Here is a 19,199-nt window from a genome sequence, read left to right on the forward strand (position 1 = left end):
AAACACAAAGATTAAGCTAAAGCCACCTTACTTGTTACACTAAAAAAAGTCAAAGATGACTTTAAGAAATTATTCTTAGAGTCAATCTTTTGCTAAGGAAATCTAGCTTGTTTTTTTCTTCCACCTGTTCAGTGAGTACAAAGGTTAAGACAAAGTGAAATAAATCACATGATATGCTTTTTTTTTAATGGTGTAGAAGAAAGACAGCAGATTCCTTACACACCAGTCTCAGAGACAAAAGAAAAAAGGAAAGGTAAGATCCTATATATTTATAGGTTTGGTGATTGTTGTTGAATTTTTAAAAATCATATTTAAGCTTGTTAAGTCTACATAAAAATCTTTATCCTTAATAAGTGATGAAAGAGCAGAAAATATAATTGTATATTCATGACAGCTATCTTAGAAATACAAACCTGGGCACGGCCAAAAAATCTTTTCCAAATAGAGTAATAACGTAAAGCAAAGTAATTTGGGGGGAGGAAGATTTCATCTGGCCAATCAAATTTATAAGATCTTTTAATTTTGAAGTATATTAATCACAGAGCAATCGGAAGTGACATTAACCTAAAAACAAATTTATAAGATGAAAAAAGACTGGATAATAGGTGATAATTGTTAAAACTGGGTGACGATTCTTTTCCTGAGAAGTTTTTTCCTTGAAATTTTCCATTATAAAACTTTTTAAATTTGAAAAAAAAAAATAGAAAGTTAGTTCTATGATATTACAAGAGAAAAGTTAACTGTGAGTTATTAATACCTTACTATAAATACATTGAATTCTGGTATAAATATCTAAAATATTTAATGGAAAAACTGTATTACAGTATACACACTTTATTTAACCAAGCCAAAATAACAGCAGTGTCTTTTTATTTCAGAGAATATAACAGTCATATAAAGCACATGATCAAAAACTCAGAAATTCTCACTTGAAACTGTGCTAAGAAGAATACTGTTTCTTTCTCAATATATACCATTTCCTTTTGTGTGAATCTCTTTTCCTATAATATAGGGTATAGGCTATATAAAAGAACATTTAATCTTGTAAAACAATTTTTTTAAAAAAACCTGATATTCCATTTGTTCTCTATTTTTTAATCACTAAACTCAAACCAAAATATCATTTCAAAATAAATTTCAAATTGAGAAAAAAATCTAAAGTGAGAAAAAAGTAATAATAACTTTTCCTCTTAAATCAACTTTTTAAATAGGGTAAACTGACTCAAGAATAATTTCTGCTATCAGCTATTTATTTCATCAATTTGATTTCTTCAAGATAGCCATTGTGTCTGTTTAAGGATTTGTTAGCAAATGTTTCTGTCTAAGGATTTGTCTATGTAGTGTTGTGACAGTCAACATCAATCCCCTTTATCAATCTTTTCCCTCTCAAAAGATGTACAAATACAAGAAAAGCTCCATGGCTAGTGTGGCTCAATCAATGCATTTCATAGCTTTAGACCTACTAATGCTTTAGATTTTTTGACTGTTTTCTTGAACAAAATCTACCTTAAGCTCTGAATATGTGTCTTTTCTAACTCTAAAATTTATCAAATATAAATTAAAAAAGATTCCTTTTCTAACCCTTATGATTTTATCCATTTAAGCATAATAGTATAAAGTAGCTGATAAATATAATAAATACTTGACAATCCTCTGTCTCCATTTCCACAGTCTCACAATCCTACCTGATCTCCAATACCTTTTCTAGCTGCTTCTATTTTGTGTCAACCCTTTTCTTTATAGATTATCTGCTTCCTTTATTCATCCTTATCCTGTTTATCTCTTTAAAAAAAAAGGAACTTCTCCCTTACCTCTATATTACTCACAAGGGCATCCTACAAAAACATCAGTAAGAATTTCACTACACCACTGAGAAATACCAAAACAAACCACTGAGGAGGTTGCACACTAACTCCAAGAGATCACTAAACATGGGTACGTACCTTTTATACACGATTCAGGGATCCCCTTTTGTGGGCAGTGGTCTGGCATAAGTGATAGCTTGAAATCATTTCTGGCTCTAAAAGGGATGTTATTATGATCTACATTCAAATTGCAAAATCTAGGAGAACAGTGGCTTTCTCTTATAATTTTGATTTAGCCATGGAAAGAAAGAAATTGGAAAGGGAATTAACATAAACGGATCAGTGAGGAAGGCAATGAGGAAGTTAATTAGAATACACCAGTATTGACATAACAATAAATTTCTCATTGCCAGTGCGGCAACACACTTTAGTAACTTGAAATGAACCTTGTTAACAGTAGTTTCTTACTCCCTGCTTTGAAGGAATAAACTGCCCTAAAAAATCGTAAGCAACTGATTATACTAAGTGCTATAAGAAGGCTCAAAAGACTAAATTTTTAAAAATCACTAAGGATGATAATAACATAACATATTCATACCCTTTCAAACAGCTCATTTGCAGCAGTTTCTTTTTAATATTAATTAACTAATAGATAATTTTAAAATTAATTTTTATTGGAGTATAGTTGCTTTATGCAGAAGTGTCTAACATTGATTTTAAGAAAACAAATAAAAATAAGAAACATTAAGGTCATGAATAAAATGGCTAAATGGAAAGTATTTAGTGAGAAGAATTACTGAAATAAATGAAATTTCTAGTTAGGGCATGTTGAATGTACCCAGTAACATTGACTCCTGTTCAAAAACCCTACTAAAATGAAAATAAAAGGTAATATGGCGTACAGAAACTTATAATGACAAAATGAATAGAAGAGGAAACAGCAATAAAATCTAGAAACTAGAAAGCTAAAAGTTAAGTGGAAACTGACTAGGAAATCAAAATTTTCTGAAGCCAGCAGTGGGGAAAGCTGAGAAGCTACTTGTTTTATGCTGCAGAACCCCTAGATGGCTCAGAGATTGGCAGCACCAGGAATTCTGGAAGTAGAAAAGGAGAGAGGCTGAAACAGCTGAAAGTCTTTCTCCCAGACACTGCCCAGTCAGGTAAAGTCCCCCTACTACCTAAGCAAAAAATGAGGGTTTTTTTTTTTATGCTGGGGAGAATAAAACTAATGAAATCTGGGCATAAGTGACTACAGGGATGTTATGTCAAAAGCAGGGAAAATAACATTAAATACTAATTACTGAGCTAAACCCAACTTTTTCACCACTCAGCTCTCAGAACGCTGGCCACTTGGTGTCACCTTTTCAGGCAGTAGATCAGGAGTCATTTTGAGGAATCTAAGCAGCCCAAAAGGAACAATCTAAAGATAATGATGTTAGGGATGCCCCAAGAAAACAGCGTATTAAGGTCACTCCATAGTAAGGTCTAAAGTTGGGTAAGAGCTGGGAAGTCTCTGGAGGTCAAACAGTTAGGACTCTGCCCTTCTACACCAGGGGGCATGGTGTTCAATCCCTGCTCAGGGGGCCAAAGAACCAAAACATAAAACAGGAGCAATACTGCAACAAATCCAATAAGACTTTAAAAATGGTCCACATCAAGAAAATATTTTTTTAAAAAAGAACCATATAAATGCAGTTTCCAATCAGTTTTTTCATTTCCCATTCTTATATGTAAGTCATAAACCAAATATTAACAGATATGGGAAGTTTAAAAGAAATCCTCTAATAAAATGGATACTTATCAAAAGAAACTGGAAAAACATGACCTTAAGACACAAAGACTTTTCTTTTTTTTTTTTTGACACAAAGACTTTTCAAGGGGAAAAAAACCAAGAGATACAACAAGAAGAAACAAGAAAATATATTCCTATGACAGTATATTACAAAAGAAATTTTCAGAGAATTAAAAAGAGCTCTGAGAATTAAGAAGATAACAGGAAAGAGAAAACTTTAATAGAAGAGTTTGAAGATAAAGTTCCAGAGAGCAGAGCAAAAACACACAGAGATGAAATGCAGACGAATAAACATAAAAGATTAGAAAATCATACAAGGAGATCCAATTCCTTTTAGAATTAAAGGAGTTCTAGAAAGGGAAGTAAGATTTTTTTAAATGGGAAGAAAATTATCAATATCATCAATGAAATAATTCAGAAAGATTCCCACTGTTTTCCAATTGAAACCACCCACCAATTACCTATTTCATAGACTTTCACAAAATAGACTCTCACAAAGGATCATGAAATTTCAGAACAGCCACATTAAGGCTATATTGTACAGCACAGAGAATACAGCCAATGTTTTAATACTAACTATCAGTGCAGTATAATCTTTAAAAATTCTGAATCACTATACAATATACCTCTAACTTCTATAATATTGTTCAGCAACATACTTCAGAAAAACATCTTTGAGGTTAAGAAGTGGCAAGTTACATAAAAGGATAAAGAATTAGAATGGCACAGCATCTCATTTCTTAACAGTAACACAGTCATGGTTGGTTGAATCCACAGAAGTAAAACCTGTGAATACAAAATCAGGCCCTTTGTAATGTATATTCATTACATTACACCATTTTATATAAGGAACTTGAACATCTACAGATTTGGTATCTGCAGGGGCTTCTAGAAACCAATCCCCTGCAGATACCAAGGGATAATTGTACTAGAAATCCAAAGACAACGGAGCAATGCCATCAACCATTTGAGGGAAAATAATTTCCTACTTAGAATTCTAAGAATTCTAAGAAATCCTACTTAAAATTTCTAGCCAAAATATCTTTCAAGGTCTAAAAAGTATTTCCTCCTATGGACCTTCTCAGGAAGCTACTACAGGAAACTCCATGGAAAAAAGGCAGTAATCCAAGACAAGGCATTCTAGAAAACAGGAATCCAATAACAAGGGCAAAAGAGAATCTCTACAATGAAGATAGAAGGAGAGTGAAGGTCAACAACTCCATAGAGGGCCTAGTGATCAGCTCATCCGTATCAGAGCATGGCAGCAGGCTCTAGCAAAGACTTTTTCAAGCAAATGAAATAGATTAAAATATCTAATATACATAAACTATTGAGAGATTTGCTAAGAGTGTTTGAGTATAAATTAATGGGGGAAAAAACCCTAAGCACAGGAAAAGAAAACAAACACAATTAACTAAAGAAAAACGTATGCAGGAACAGAATAATAATCCTGTTAACAGGGCTCAGTCTTTGACAGTTTTATACATTCCTGAAGTACAAACTGAGTTATATAAACTGCAGCTGCTGCTGCTAAGTCGTTTCACAGTCGTCTAACCACAATACAATTGACTATGTTTGGAAAGTGAAGAGACACTAGATATATATTTGATGCACTGAAGATAAGGAAAGTGAAGAGATAGTAGATATATATTTGATGCACTGAAGATGAAGGTAATGAGTTATTTGAAAGCAAGCTGAGGACTCTCATCTCCCAAAATGTTAAGTCAAAGGATAATATGAATAGATAATGCCTAAAGTCGAAAAGTCAAGAAGTAGCAATATGAGTATATACTTAAAGATATATTAATATATACATACGTAAGTATATATATCCTTCTAGACTTTCTTTTGTGCATATATATTAAAATTTTAAAATGCACAACCACTTCAGTTGGTTTAAAGTTCCTCTCAATAGATCTAGGAACTAAAGAGATATCCTGAAAATTACTGTCGTTCATTCTCTCCAGGAGCATTTCAGTTTCTAAGATCAGAGTGCAGGGAGGGTGAAGGGATCTTTACTTGTTTCCTATTTTACATATTTTAAGAAAAAATAGACTTAAAAGGAGTAAAAAGGAAATCAAAATGTCCTCAAAAGACTAATGTTCTAGTCTCCTAACGAGATGTAAATACTCTCTTTTCCATCAGGTTAGCAGTATGAAAACCAGGAGCATCGCAACCTTGTTTTGGCTGCTCTCCACGCTATTACTAGCAGAAGAAAACCAGACTTCTAAAACAGTAAGTTTTTACAATCAAAGCAGTGAAAATATTTTCAAAGGTACACTATGTGTAAATTTAAATTGTAAAATGTTGAAGGCCTTAAAAACAAAAAAAAATCAAACTATCAAAATAAACTCTTTAGTTAGTAGGGTATATTCAAAACATGTGATCTCTGAGCCAGATTGTAAGTGGACAAAAGCAGTCTTCATTTTATAAAAAACTAAGTTCTTTAAAAGCAAGAAATAATATAAAATTTCACTGTAAGATCAGAGATTAGTTATGACATAAAAACACTTTAAAATGTACAAAACTTCTTTAAAAACCACATATTTATGAGGGAAATTGTTGTTGTTACATTATTATTATTATTACTATCAGGGGACATTTCAACTGCAAAAACAGTCAAAACAAGAACTATTTCTTTGGATCTATATCCACATAGGCTAAGCACTTCTCGTCGGCTGACTTTAACACATGGCTCAATTTCTATTACAAGATATTTTCTTTTAAAATACCAAAGTTTGAGTTGTTAACCCTATACAGTTATATACCGAATATTGTTTTTTAATTATTTAATAATCTTAGATGTAATGTTGGTAGCTCTACTGATTTTTTAAAATTATATATTTTTACATTATTTTCTCACTATAAACATCAATCTTGCATACTAAAATACTAAATAAATTAACAGAATTATTTACCATTTATTGCCACATAATAAATGGTAATATATCAATATTCTTTCAATAATAATTATTTACTAACTGTTGGAAGATACTTATATGACATCAGAATTGCCTTAATCTTCAACACTCCATCCCAATTTTTAAAAGGAGTATTTGCTTTACCTTTTTACATATTTTAACATCAAAGTCTTAGATAGTAGACTTTTTTCCTAAAAAAATTTCTTTCCAATGTCTAATTGCCTAGATATGAAAATTTGGGAAATTCTGTCAATATTTTTCCTTATTAATGCATTTCTAATTTTCTCTTTTTTAGGAAGTCAAATGTAATTCTAGTGCAAAGAATTATTCTTGGATTCCAGCAAATATCAATAAAAATGTTACTATACTTGACCTCAGTTATAATCAAATTACTCTAAATATTACAGACACAAGAGTTCTACAGACATATTTTTTACTCACTGAGCTCTATTTGATTGAGAACAAAGTCAATATCCTACTCAATAATTCTTTCAGTAACCTGTCCAATCTAGAAATTTTAAATATCTGTAGAAATTCCATCGACACAATTCAACAGGGTGCCTTTACAGGATTACATAAACTGAAAAAGTTATATCTCTGCCAAAACAAAATAGTTCAACTGAATCCTGATACACTTTTGCCTCTTAAAAACCTGATACTATTGAATTTGCATGGCAATTTGATAAGCTATTTTGATGTACCACAACTGTTTCATCTGGAATTCATAATTTTGTATGGAAATCCATGGAACTGCTCCTGTAGTCTACTGAACTTGCAAAACTGGTTGAAGACATCGAATGTGACACTAGGTAAGCATTCATAATTTAAATTAGTTAAAACCAAAATGATTGATTTTGGCTTGTTCCACCCTAGAAGTGTCTCTCATTTCAAGTCTTAAAGCAAAGGAAACTATTCCTGTTTAATGGAAACAGGAGAAACACTGAAAAGCAATTGCTGAATACAAGCTCTCCCTCTGCCTCTCCAGAAAAAAAGAAATAAGAGAATAAGCTTGAATGTTCTACATATGTAAGACGAAACTGTCACTCTGCATACTGTTTGCAGTTTCAACACATAAGACTAATTTTTTTTACTGTCTTTTTAATTTGTTTTTAATTGGAGGATGATTGCTTTACAATATTGTGTTGGCTTCTGCCATACAACAAGGTGAATCATCCACAAATACACATATGTCCCCTCCCTCCTGAACCTCCCCCTACCCCCCATTCCATCCCACCCTCTAGGCTGTCACAGAGCACCAGGCTGAGCCCCCTGTGCCCACACAGCAGCCTCCCACTGGCTATCTACTTTACATTACTCCTTGGGAGGAAAGTGATGACCAACCTAGACAGCATATTAAAAAGCAAAGACATTACTTTGCCAACAAAGGTCCGTCTAGTCAAGGCTATGGTTTTTCCAGTGGTCATGTATGGATGTGAGAGTTGGACTGTGAAGAAAGCTGAGTGCCAAAGAATTGATGCTTTTGAACTGTGGTGTTGGAGAAGACTCTTGAGAGTCCCTTCGACTGCAAGGAGATCCAACCAGTCCATCCTAAAGGAGATCACTCCTGGGTGTTCATTGGAAGGACTGATGCTGAAGCTGAAACTCCAATACTTTGGCCACCTCATGCGAAGAGCTGACTCATTGGAAAAGACCCTGATGCTGGGAGGGATTGGGGGCAGGTGGAGAAGGGGACAACAGAGGATGAGATGGCTGGATGGCATCACCGACTCAATGGGCATGAGTTTCAGTAAACTCCGGGAGTTGGTGATGGACAGGGAGGCCCGGCACGCTGCGATTTATGGGCTCACAAAGAGTCGGACACGACTGAGCAACTGAACTGAACTGAGTGTACATATGTCAATGCTGCTCTCTCAATTTGTCCCCCACTCTCCTTCCCCTGCTATGTCTAAAGTCTGTTCTCTATGTATACGTCTCTATTTCTACCCTGAAAATACCATTTTTCTAGATTCTGCATATATGCGTTAATATGCAAAATCTGTTTTCCTCTTTCTGACTTACTTCACTCTGTATAATAAGCTCTAGGTTCATCCACCTCACTAGAACTGACTCAAATGCATTCCATTTTATGGCTGAATGATATTCCATTATATATATATGTACCACAATTTCTTTATCCATTCATCTGCCAATGGACATCTAGCTTGTTTCCTAAATATTGTAATTTTTAAAAGTACTTCTTTTCTAAGGATATCCTGTCAGAGAGTAGGTGGAAGTAGGTACCCTACTTTCTAAACTACATACCATGTTCCAGATGCTCACCACAATCTAAATCACAACATCTTTACTTTACTAACACAGACAAACTGAACAATACACAAGAACTGCACTTAAACTGTATCTATAAAATAACTTAATAGACAGAAAGAGGCATCTTTCTTCATTTTGTTGCTAGCTTCTTTCTTATACCTTTAATGACAGATATGTCAAAAAATTATAAGATTTTTTATTCCAGGTAAAAAATTATAAGATGTTTAACCATAATATTTATTAACCATAATAATCTTATTTTCCATAATAAATCTTATTTTTTCTAATCTACTAGAAAATGAGAGCATCACCATGTGTAGTTATCCAGATATCCTGAAGTGCTACAACATCAAAACAGTGCCTTACAAGGCTGAATGTTACTCAAAATTTCCTTCATCTATAACTGAAGACCTTCACATTCATTTTCAGTCCATTTGCAATTCAACATTTAATAACTCTTTGAACAACTTGACAAGAAATTCAGGTACTGTATTTGTTTTGAATATTAATATTGCTGAGGATAGCATACTAAATAAACTGAGAGAGTTCTCATTTTTCTCATTTTAAATTTCTTGAAACAGTGTAAAAGAACAATTCCTCCACTCAAGAAAAGATTAACAAAATATTGGGTTTCTTAAGTAGGCTCTGCTAGTTATCAGTCAAATGCCATTATGCAAATTATTTAACTTCTCTGAGCCTTGGTATTAACTAGTTAAGTCACAATACTTAACAAGTATAAATCAATAATGTTTCTGAGTGAATGGATAAACAATGCAAAGACAGGTAGTTATTTTGAAAAAAGGTATTCTTGCACCACAATATGAAATATATTTACTGCAGTTTTAGTAACTTTTGCTTAAGTAAGATCATGTATATTTACTTCTAATACCAATACTGGGGAGTTATTAGGATATGTAATTATGATTATTTTATTTTTGTCAATTTAACAAAATTCCTCTCCCACCCTTTCTTTCTCGTTATTCCATTTAAGAAAATGAATCTCATGGAAAAAGCTGGGCTTTTCTTGTCGGTGTTGTCATCACTGTAGTGATGACTTCACTCCTCATTTCAGTTGCTATCAAATGTCCAGTATGGTATAATTTTCTGCTTAGTTACAATCATCATCGTCTGGAAGAGCATGAAGCAGAAACCTATGAAGACGGTTTTACTGGAAATCCAAGCTCTCCTTCACAGATACCAGACACAAACTCTGAAGAAACTACAGTAATATTTGAACAACTACATTCTTTTGTGGTAGATGATGATGGGTTTATTGAAGACAAATATATAGATACTCATGAATTACGTGAAGAAAATTAATTTCTTTCAATGTCTGATTTTTAAAAAAATGTTACCAACTCACTCACATTTTAGGCATGGAAATTTTGATCAATGGTATACTGAACTACGACCAGTAGACCATCATATTAATTGCAACACATAAATATCATAAAATTACACTCCTCTCATTGACTCAAATACAGTAACTGCCACTCCTTGGTACCTAACAGTTAAAATACTAGCATTACTATTATTAGCAGTATATATGAGACCCAAAATAATAGTAGGAAAAAAAATCTACATTATTCTTTAATTAAAGTGAACAGATTCTCATATTAGCCAGATATTTGATGTAACACCTATTAAAGTTTTACTGATCGGAATCAGTAAAGAAATAAAGATTTTGGAATTTTATCATGAGCTGAAGTGAAGAAAAGAGATAGCTTAAACTGACAACACATTAAGATTGATTTTATGCCCACAGAATGAATTCATGAAATTGGAAAATGCTTTTTAAATCTTTTTAAATGCTTCCTGAATTGGCACAACAAATTTCTGAAAATTTAGCAGCAATTTAAAGCACAGGCACAACGTCTGGGCACAATCTCTTGATTTCAGTTATGAAGAAAGATTGTCATCAAAATAAATGACTGTTGCAACTGAATAATACAGTAACTTCCAAAGTGGAAATTATCTATGCATCTTGTTTTAAAAAATACCTATTCTGCTCCTTTGGAGGACATTTTTATTCAAGTGATTCTGTTCTGGAGCTGAGGAATCTTCAGTTGGCCTATGGTTAGTTCTTTGGGATGCTGTAGGCAGAGCAATGTTTCCAAACTTGTTTTCTAGAACATTAACTTCCAGAGAGACATTCAGAAGTATTTACAGGATGGAGGATTAAAAGGTACATGGTCAAAGTGATAGTTGCTCAGTTGTGTCCAACTCTTTGTGACCTATGGACTATGCTGTCCATGGAACTCTCCAGGCCAGAATACTGAAGTGGGTAGCCGTTCCTTCTCCAGGGGATCTTCCCAACCCAGGGATCGATCCCAGGTCTCCCTCATTGCAGGTGGAAACTACTATAGAATTATGAGAAAATACTGGGTTTAAACAAAGTCAAACAAGCTTCTTTACTATAGGACTTATAGTAAGGAAGGACTTCTTTGCTACCCAAGACTTTACTAAGCTAAACTGCTTTCTGCTCTTCAAGAGCATAATATTAAGAATTTGCCAGATTTCCTGACAACAAAACCTTTTCTTTGATGCATGGCTACTAACAGATCATAGCACAATAATGGTCCAAAGAACACTGGCTTTGAAACTATTACAAGAAAAGTCTAAAGTGAATTATTTGCTAATTCTTTATCATCAACTGGCTACAATCATAATTTTAACAAGTTAATGTAAATAGTAGCACTAAAAACTGTAAAAAAAAAATCCATCATTTTTACTTTTCATATGTGGGGTAATTTAGTATACAGTATTTTATCTATATATATTAGAAAAAATTTCTAAAACACTGAAATATATTTACAGATTAAATAATATGGTGTTTTAGATTTTCTTCATTATACAAGGAAGAGAACAGCATCCAGTGGTGTAGATGGAGCAGGGTTGGATAAAAGTTGATGGAGATGGGTGCTTAGGAGTATGTTATTTTATTTTTGTGTATGTTCAAATTTCTCTATAACATAAAGTTTCAAAAATGTGTATAACTGATAGTTGCTTAGAAAAAAGAGACTAAAAATAATGTAGATGTATATTATTTTCTAACAATAGTCATTTTTAAGGTTATATAAATAGTAAATTCTGTTCAAATGTCTACCGAGGAAAATAAAAATTGTTTAGGATGATATACTCTGTGAAATAAAATAACTGACTCATTTGTAATGCATATCTGCTTGTATTTATAGGAACATGTTTTCAATAAAGGATATAAATGCTTTATGTGTGGTATTTCCTGATAACATAAATTATATAAATGTTATAATTTTAAATCTCAATTATAAGAGTGAGATAACTATATAAACATAAGGCATCTTTTTCTACATAACCTATCATTTTACAAAATGTTATTTCCTAATTTAAGAAGCAAATGTTCATATTTTATAAATATAGTAAAAATGAAATATAACTATGAAAAATAGCAAAGACTACAACAAATCTCTTATATTCAAAAGACTCTTATAATTATGTATATTTTTAAAAGATAAATGATTTTGGCTAATACAAAACTAAAAAAGTATAGACATTAGAAATGGAAGAAAATCATTAGTTCAAGCAGGTGTGTAAAACTGAATTAAAGCCAGGTACCATAGTAACATATTGAGCCTATATACTACAACCACTTTATTATAAGTAGGTGTTCCATAGTAAAACATAGGGTCCCATGCCACAGTAAATGGTGGCACTAAAGGAGAAGAGAAAGAAAACACAGGTTTTTTATACCTGCTTTCTCAAGGTATGGCATTTCCTGCTCCCTTTAAATGTACAGGATAACACAAGGTATATTCTTGCATTATTAAGATGTCGGCCATCTGATTAACACATGAAATAAATCTATCCTCCTGGTATATATAAAAATAAACTTTATAAAAATAATTTGTCTTTAATTTAAAATTCCTCTTAAAGGGTCAAGTGACCCTATCTCACTCAGCCTTAGTTACCAACTATAGATTATTAAGTTTCGAAACTGCTAACATTTTCAGGACAAAGTACCATATTTTAAGACCATTTTCCTTAATCAAAGAACCTAATAGACATAGAAATTTACATCATCATTAACTTTATAATCTGTGAGTTATCTTTTTGGATAATATATCTATAAAACACGCACATGTAACATTTACAAATCTGACCAGTGCATCACATAGGTTTGTAGATAAATGCGAAAATAAATGAGGACTAAATGTTCTAATGCTCTCTTGGAGTTGAAGCTTCAATACTTTGGCCACCTGATGTGAAGAACTGACTCACTAGAAAAGACCCTGATGCTGGGAAAGATTGAAGGCAGGAGGGGAAGGAGACGACAGAGGATGAGATGGTTGGATGGCATCACCGACTTGATGGACATGAGTTTGAGCAAGCTCCAGGAGTTGGTGATAGACAGGGAGGCCTGGTGTGCTGCAGTCCATGGGGTCGCAAAGAGTCAGACATGACTGAGCGACTGAACTGAACTGAAATGTTCTAAACTATATAAGGTTCTCAATGGGTTATAGTTTATTATATCTTATTTTTTAGACACCAAAGAAAGTATTTTATATGTAGTAAATGATGAATATTTGTTAACTGGTCTAAAACCAGAGCAACAAAAAGGAAGTTTTCAAGTATGTGTCTGGTTACCATGAATATGGGATTTTCTTTGTAAAAGGGAAGAGACTTTCAGTATATTTGTAATTTAAGATAGCACTTTATAGGAGCATCAAATGATAGACAGGGGAAGGAGAGTTCTTTGTTTTTAATGAAAAGAAAATTCTTCCTTTACCTTTCAAATAATTCATCTTTATATTTTAACATCCTATTTTTCATCAAGTATTTACTGTACATGTGGAGGTAATATGACAGTATTTTTGATGTTATAGAATTTTGGTAATTTGGGTTAATTATTATCCTTGCTCTCAAGGAAATTAATATTGATAAGTTTATGGAACAAAATGTGTACAGTTTGTACAAAATAGTTCATCTTCTGTTTGCGCTGCTTTAGACAATAATTAAGGTCAAAAAGTCAATAAAGAATAATTACGTTAACTACTGATAATGTCTGAATATTTGTGTCCCTCCAACATTCATATGTTGAAATCCTAACCACCAAAGGTAATGGTGTAAAGGCTGGGAGGTGATTAGGTCATGAGGGTAGAGTCCTCATGAATGGGATTAGTAAGTACCCCTTAAAAGAGATCCCAAAGAGCTTCCTAGCTCTGTCTACCATGTGATGATATCACAAGAAGGTATGAACCAGTAAGAGGGCCTTCATCAGAACAGGACTATACTGCTGCCTTGATCTTGGACATCCCAGCCTTCAGAACCCTGAGCAATACATTCCTGTTGTTTATAAGTTACCAAGTCTATGATATTTTGTTACAGTGGCCCAGATGGACTAAGGTCACTATATTACTTCCACTTATCTTTGTAGGCATTACTATCACTGCCACATTTACCTTATCATCAAAGTCAAAGTTACTTGGGAGCTTCCTGGGTGGCTCAGTAGTAAAGAATCTGCCTGCCAATGCAGGAGACCTGGGTTCAGTCCCTGATTTGCGAAGATCCCACATACCACAGAGCAAATAAGCCCATGCACCACAACTATTGACCCTGTGCTCTAGAGCCCAAGAGCAACAATTACTGAGCCCAAGAGCCACGACTACTGAAGCCTGCATTCCATAGAGCCTGTGTTCCCCAATAAGAGAACCCACCACATGAGAAGCACAACTAGAGAGCAGCCCCCATTTGCTGCAACTGGACAAAAGTTCACACAGCAACAAAGACTCAGTACAGCCAAAAATAAATAAAATTATTGAAAAAAAAAGATTTAAAAACCAAAGTTACTTGGTATTTGGTCTTTGACTAGGTTATATATATAAAGATGCACATACAATCTACATTTATAAAGTAGATTACTAATATAACAATTATCAATTAGTAAGTGAGTAATAAAATAATATAAATAGCCCATGGAATAATAAAGTGCATCTCATTAGACTGGGGCTTAAATCCCATAATTTGAATTAGTTAAGAAGTTCAAGTTAAAATTGCAAATGGTAGAGATGTTCTTATCCACCTTAGATTTAAAACTCAGACAGGTAGAAATTTTATCTAAATGAAGACAACAGATACATTAACAATGCAGTCTGTATTGCAAATATTCAACTTTTTAAAATTAAAAAATGCAACAGGGAAAAACAATGAAGAAAACTATAAAGAAATAAATGGTTCAGAAGTTAAACTACCTATACAGGTCACTTATAAATCTGTTTGACTTCTAAATGGATTGTACTCACGCTTGTCTTTCGGTAAATATAATATCCATACTTTGTGTTTCTCGATCATTTTGAGCTTTAAGCTGAAAAAAGAGTTAACTGAAAGTTAGTGATAAAAAATTACCATTAAGCCAAACTATCTATTTAAAGGTCATTCTGATTATGAATCAATTAGAGATTATAAAAATAATCCTAATGCCACAGGCAAAGTTTTAAAAAATGCATATGCTTAACAAACCACTACCAACACCAAACACAAAGAAACACTCTTTTTCACAGGCATTATAATCTCACACCAAAAATATTCATTGTTTACTGACTGTCAAGTAATCTAACGTAAACTTTACTTATATAAACAGAATTTCAAGATTTCATTAAATGTTCAATAGTTGATTAGTAATATGTCAAATCTAGACCCAACACAAGTTTTATTCTTAAATCATTCAGGATTTTACCTGAGTACTCCTATTTGACTCAACCTGCGCATAGTCAGTCTAGACTTTGGACCTATCTCTCATAACTAAAAAAACATTAAGTTTTCATTTTTTATATTTGGCATTAAAAATACAGATTTTAAATTGAGAATTCTCCTGTGTTTTAAAGTTAAGAAGTTATATGACGCAGCAATCCCACACCTGGGCATACACACCGAGGAAACTAGATCTGAAAGAGACACGTGCACCCCAATATTCATCGCAGCACTGTTTACAATTGCCAGGACATGGAAGCAACCTAGAGGCCTATCAGCAGACAAATGGATAAGGAAGCTGTGGTACATATACACCATGGAATATTACTCAGCCATTAAAAAGAATTCATTTGAATCAGTTCTAATGAGATGGATGAAACTGGAGCCCATTATACAGAGTGAAATAAGCCAGAAAGGTAAAGACCATTACAGTATACTAACACATATATATGGAATTTAGAAAGGTGGTAATGATAACCCTATATGCAAAACAGAAAAAGAGACACAGATGTACAGAACAGACTTTTGGACTCTGTGGGAGAAGGCGAGGGTGGGATGGTTCGAGAGGACAGCATCGAAACATGTATATTATCTAGGGTGAAACAGATCACCAGCCCAGGTTGGATGCATGAGACAAGTGCTCAGGCCTGGTGCACTGGGAAGACTCAGAGGGATGGGGTGAGGAGGGAGGTGGGAGAGGGGATTGGGATGGGGAACACATGTAAATCCATGGCTGATTCATGTCAATGTATGGCAAAAACCACTACATTACTGTAAAGTAATTAGCCTCCAACTAATAAAAATAAATGAAAAAAAAATAATCAAGTTAAGAACTTCACTACATTATTATTGCTTTTGTGCTTATTTGCTCAGTCGTGTCCAACTCTGTGATCCCATGGACTGTAGCCCACCAGGCTACACTGTCCATGGGGACTCGCCAGGGAAGAATATAGAGTGGATTGCCATGCCCTCCTCCAGGGGATCTTCCCAACCCAGGGATCGAACCCAGGTCTCCCACATCGCCAGCGGGTTCTTTACCAGCTGAGCTGCCAGGGAAGCCCCAAAATTTAGAAGAGTCATTTTATAAATCCTATGCTTTTATATTCTTTGAATAAATAAATGATAAACTATATAAATTTTATTTATTTTCTTCCAAATATTTATAATCAATTAAGCTAGCTATTATCATTATTTTCTACCAAATACTCATTAAGAACATTGAATACAATTTCTCATTTACTAATCAAAAGTACTGTTATGTCTGGCATCATATGGTAACTATTCATTTTCTCCTTTTCTAATACAATTCTTCACTGAGTACTCAGCTCCATGTGCACAAATATTAAACCAGAAGTACTGCAAACTAATTTACATACAAGGATATATGGATGGGACTCCCTAACTAATACTGAATGAGAGACCAGTTCAAACACAGCCTTGCAGAAAGACACTAAATCATCCACTTGAGAGAGTCAACCAACAGGAAGAAATTGTAAAAGAGCAACTAAGGGAACTTAAATATAACAGTAGTATTTAGGATCAGAGTAATACCTATCTTCATGGTACATAAGGTTTTATCAAGTTACTTCCAGATATAAATGCTTTATTTTAGAGGCTATACAGATCAACTGCTTATAAATTTTCTTACCATGTTGTAATCATTCATTACTTCTTCCATTTCAGTATTGGTATTAAGTTTATCTGCCAACTAAAATCAAGAGTACAAAAAAAACATTCTATTAGTCTTCATAAATTCTTTCTATAATCTATAATATAGGTATTCAATCTTACAAATAAATAGTTATTTAAGTATTACTACTTCCAAGACAAAACAAATATTGAGCTACTTAAATAAGTACATTCTATGCATTAGGGCAATCAACAAACTACATTTTTTGGAAGGAAACGTAAGCAGTAAAGAACTATTCTTTCTGCAGATAATAGCTCAAGAGTGTTGCCTTCTCTGAAAAGATGTCTAAGCTTATAAAGAAGGATGTTGAAAAGACAAAATCTGGGGGAAGATCTTTCTCCTTCTTTTACCCAAGGGGAAGAAATGTTAATGGATTTACAAATTTACACCACTGAAAATGTAAAATGATTTAGTCTTTTAAAAATTATAAAAAAATTAAATTGAAAAAAAATCAACAGGGCATGGCACAAACAGAACACTTCAAACAGAAGCATACTTCAAAAAGTCAGGCAAAGGACATGGAAGCAACCTAGATGCCCATCAGCAGACGAATGGATAAAGAAGCTGTGGTACATATACACCATGGAATATTACTCAGCCATTAAAAAGAATTCATTTGAATCAGTTCTAATGAGATGGATGAAACTGGAGCCCATTATACAGAGTGAAATAAGCCAGAAAGGTAAAGACCATTACAGTATACTAACACATATATATGGAATTTAGAAAGGTGGTAATGATAACCCTATATGCAAAACAGAAAAAGAGACACAGATGTACAGAACAGACTTTTGGACTCTGTGGGAGAAGGCGAGGGTGGGATGGTTCGAGAGGACAGCATCGAAACATGTATATTATCTAGGGTGAAACAGATTACCAGCCCAGGTTGGATGCATGAGACAAGTGCTCAGGCCTGGTGCACTGGGATGACCCAGAGGGATGGGGTGGGGAGGGAGGTGGGAGGGGGGATCGGGATGGGGAATACATGTAAATCCATGGCTGATTCATGTCAATGTATGACAAAAACCACTACAATATTGTAAAGTAATTAGCCTCCAACTAATAAAAATAAATGAAAAAAAAAAAAAGTCAGGCAAAAAAAAAGTTAGACAGTGACAGCAACAGCAAACATATTTATCGATTTACCTTGTGCCAAACCTTGTTCTGAGTCTATTATATGCATTGTTTCACTTAATTATCACAAGTACACTATGAAGTAGATATTATTATCCACTTTTTGCAGATACAAAAATTTAGCAAGTTGTCAAAGCAGAATTTGAACAGGAAGGCTACTAAAAGCAAACTATCTGGATGTAATTGACTCTAAAAGACTAAACTTTCCTAATGTAATATATATTACTATACATAACATTTTCTATTGTGATATGGATAAGTGCTTTTGTTATTGTTATTGTTCAGTTGCTAAGTTGTGTCTGACTCTCTGCGACTCCATGGACTGTAGAATGCCAGGATTCCCTGGCATTTACCATCTCCCACAGTTTGCTCCAACTCATGTACATTGAGTCGGTGATGCCATGCAACCATCTCATCCTGTCATCCCCTTCTCCTCCTGCCTTCAATCTTTCCCAGCATCAGGGTCTTTTCCAATGAGTCAGTCTTCGCATCTGGTGGCCCAAGTGTCGGAGCTTCAGCTTTAGTATCAGTCCTTCCAATGAATATTCAGAGTTCATTTCCTTTAGAATTGAATGGTTTCATCTCCCTGCTATCCAAGGGACTCTCAAGAGTCTTCTCCAGCACAACAGTTCAAAAGCATCAGTTCTTCAGTGCTCCACCTTCTTTATGCTCCAACTCTCACATCCATTTATGACTACTGGAAAAACCACAGCTTTGACTACAAGGACCTTTGTTGGCAAGGTTATGCCTCTGCTTTTTAATACACTGTCTAGGTTGGTCATAGCTTTTCTTCCAAGGAGCAAGTGTCTTTTAATTTCATGGATGCAGTCACCATCTGCAGTGATTTTGGAGCCCCCAAAAAT

The 19,199-nt window shown here is 33.8% G+C and overlaps 2 protein-coding genes across 7 annotated transcripts in view; one reads left to right on the forward strand and one right to left on the reverse strand.

Moving 5' to 3' along the window:
- The window catches only part of IFT74 (intraflagellar transport 74), a 96,967-nt gene that overhangs the window by 63,587 nt on the left and 14,181 nt on the right, over positions 1 to 19,199 (reverse strand). For all 5 annotated transcript variants that reach the window (XR_006338577.1, XM_043890975.1, XM_043890974.1 and 2 more), the window contains 2 exons: positions 17,161 to 17,220; positions 15,065 to 15,126 (listed from right to left, as the gene is read on the reverse strand). Coding sequence is in view for 4 of the 5 variants with exons in the window: in XM_043890975.1 (XP_043746910.1) it covers positions 15,065 to 15,126; positions 17,161 to 17,220 (122 nt within the window). In the remaining variant the exon portion in view is untranslated. The remainder of the gene's footprint in view (positions 1 to 15,064; positions 15,127 to 17,160; positions 17,221 to 19,199) is intronic.
- Positions 215 to 10,106, forward strand: LRRC19 (leucine rich repeat containing 19). 2 transcript variants are annotated; one of them, XM_043890978.1, is made up of 5 exons: positions 215 to 253; positions 5,743 to 5,832; positions 6,814 to 7,327; positions 9,082 to 9,270; positions 9,778 to 10,106. In XM_043890978.1, the coding sequence occupies exons 2-5, from the start codon at positions 5,752 to 5,754 to the stop codon at positions 10,104 to 10,106; spliced, it is 1,113 nt and encodes a 370-aa protein (XP_043746913.1). In that variant the 5' UTR covers positions 215 to 253; positions 5,743 to 5,751. The 2 variants fall into 2 exon arrangements, with proteins under 2 accessions (XP_043746913.1, XP_043746914.1); XM_043890979.1 differs by lacking the exon at positions 215 to 253 and adding an exon at positions 2,861 to 2,965.

Source organism: Cervus elaphus, chromosome 29, assembly GCF_910594005.1.
Source record: "Cervus elaphus chromosome 29, mCerEla1.1, whole genome shotgun sequence".
Lineage (NCBI taxonomy): Eukaryota > Metazoa > Chordata > Mammalia > Artiodactyla > Cervidae > Cervus > Cervus elaphus.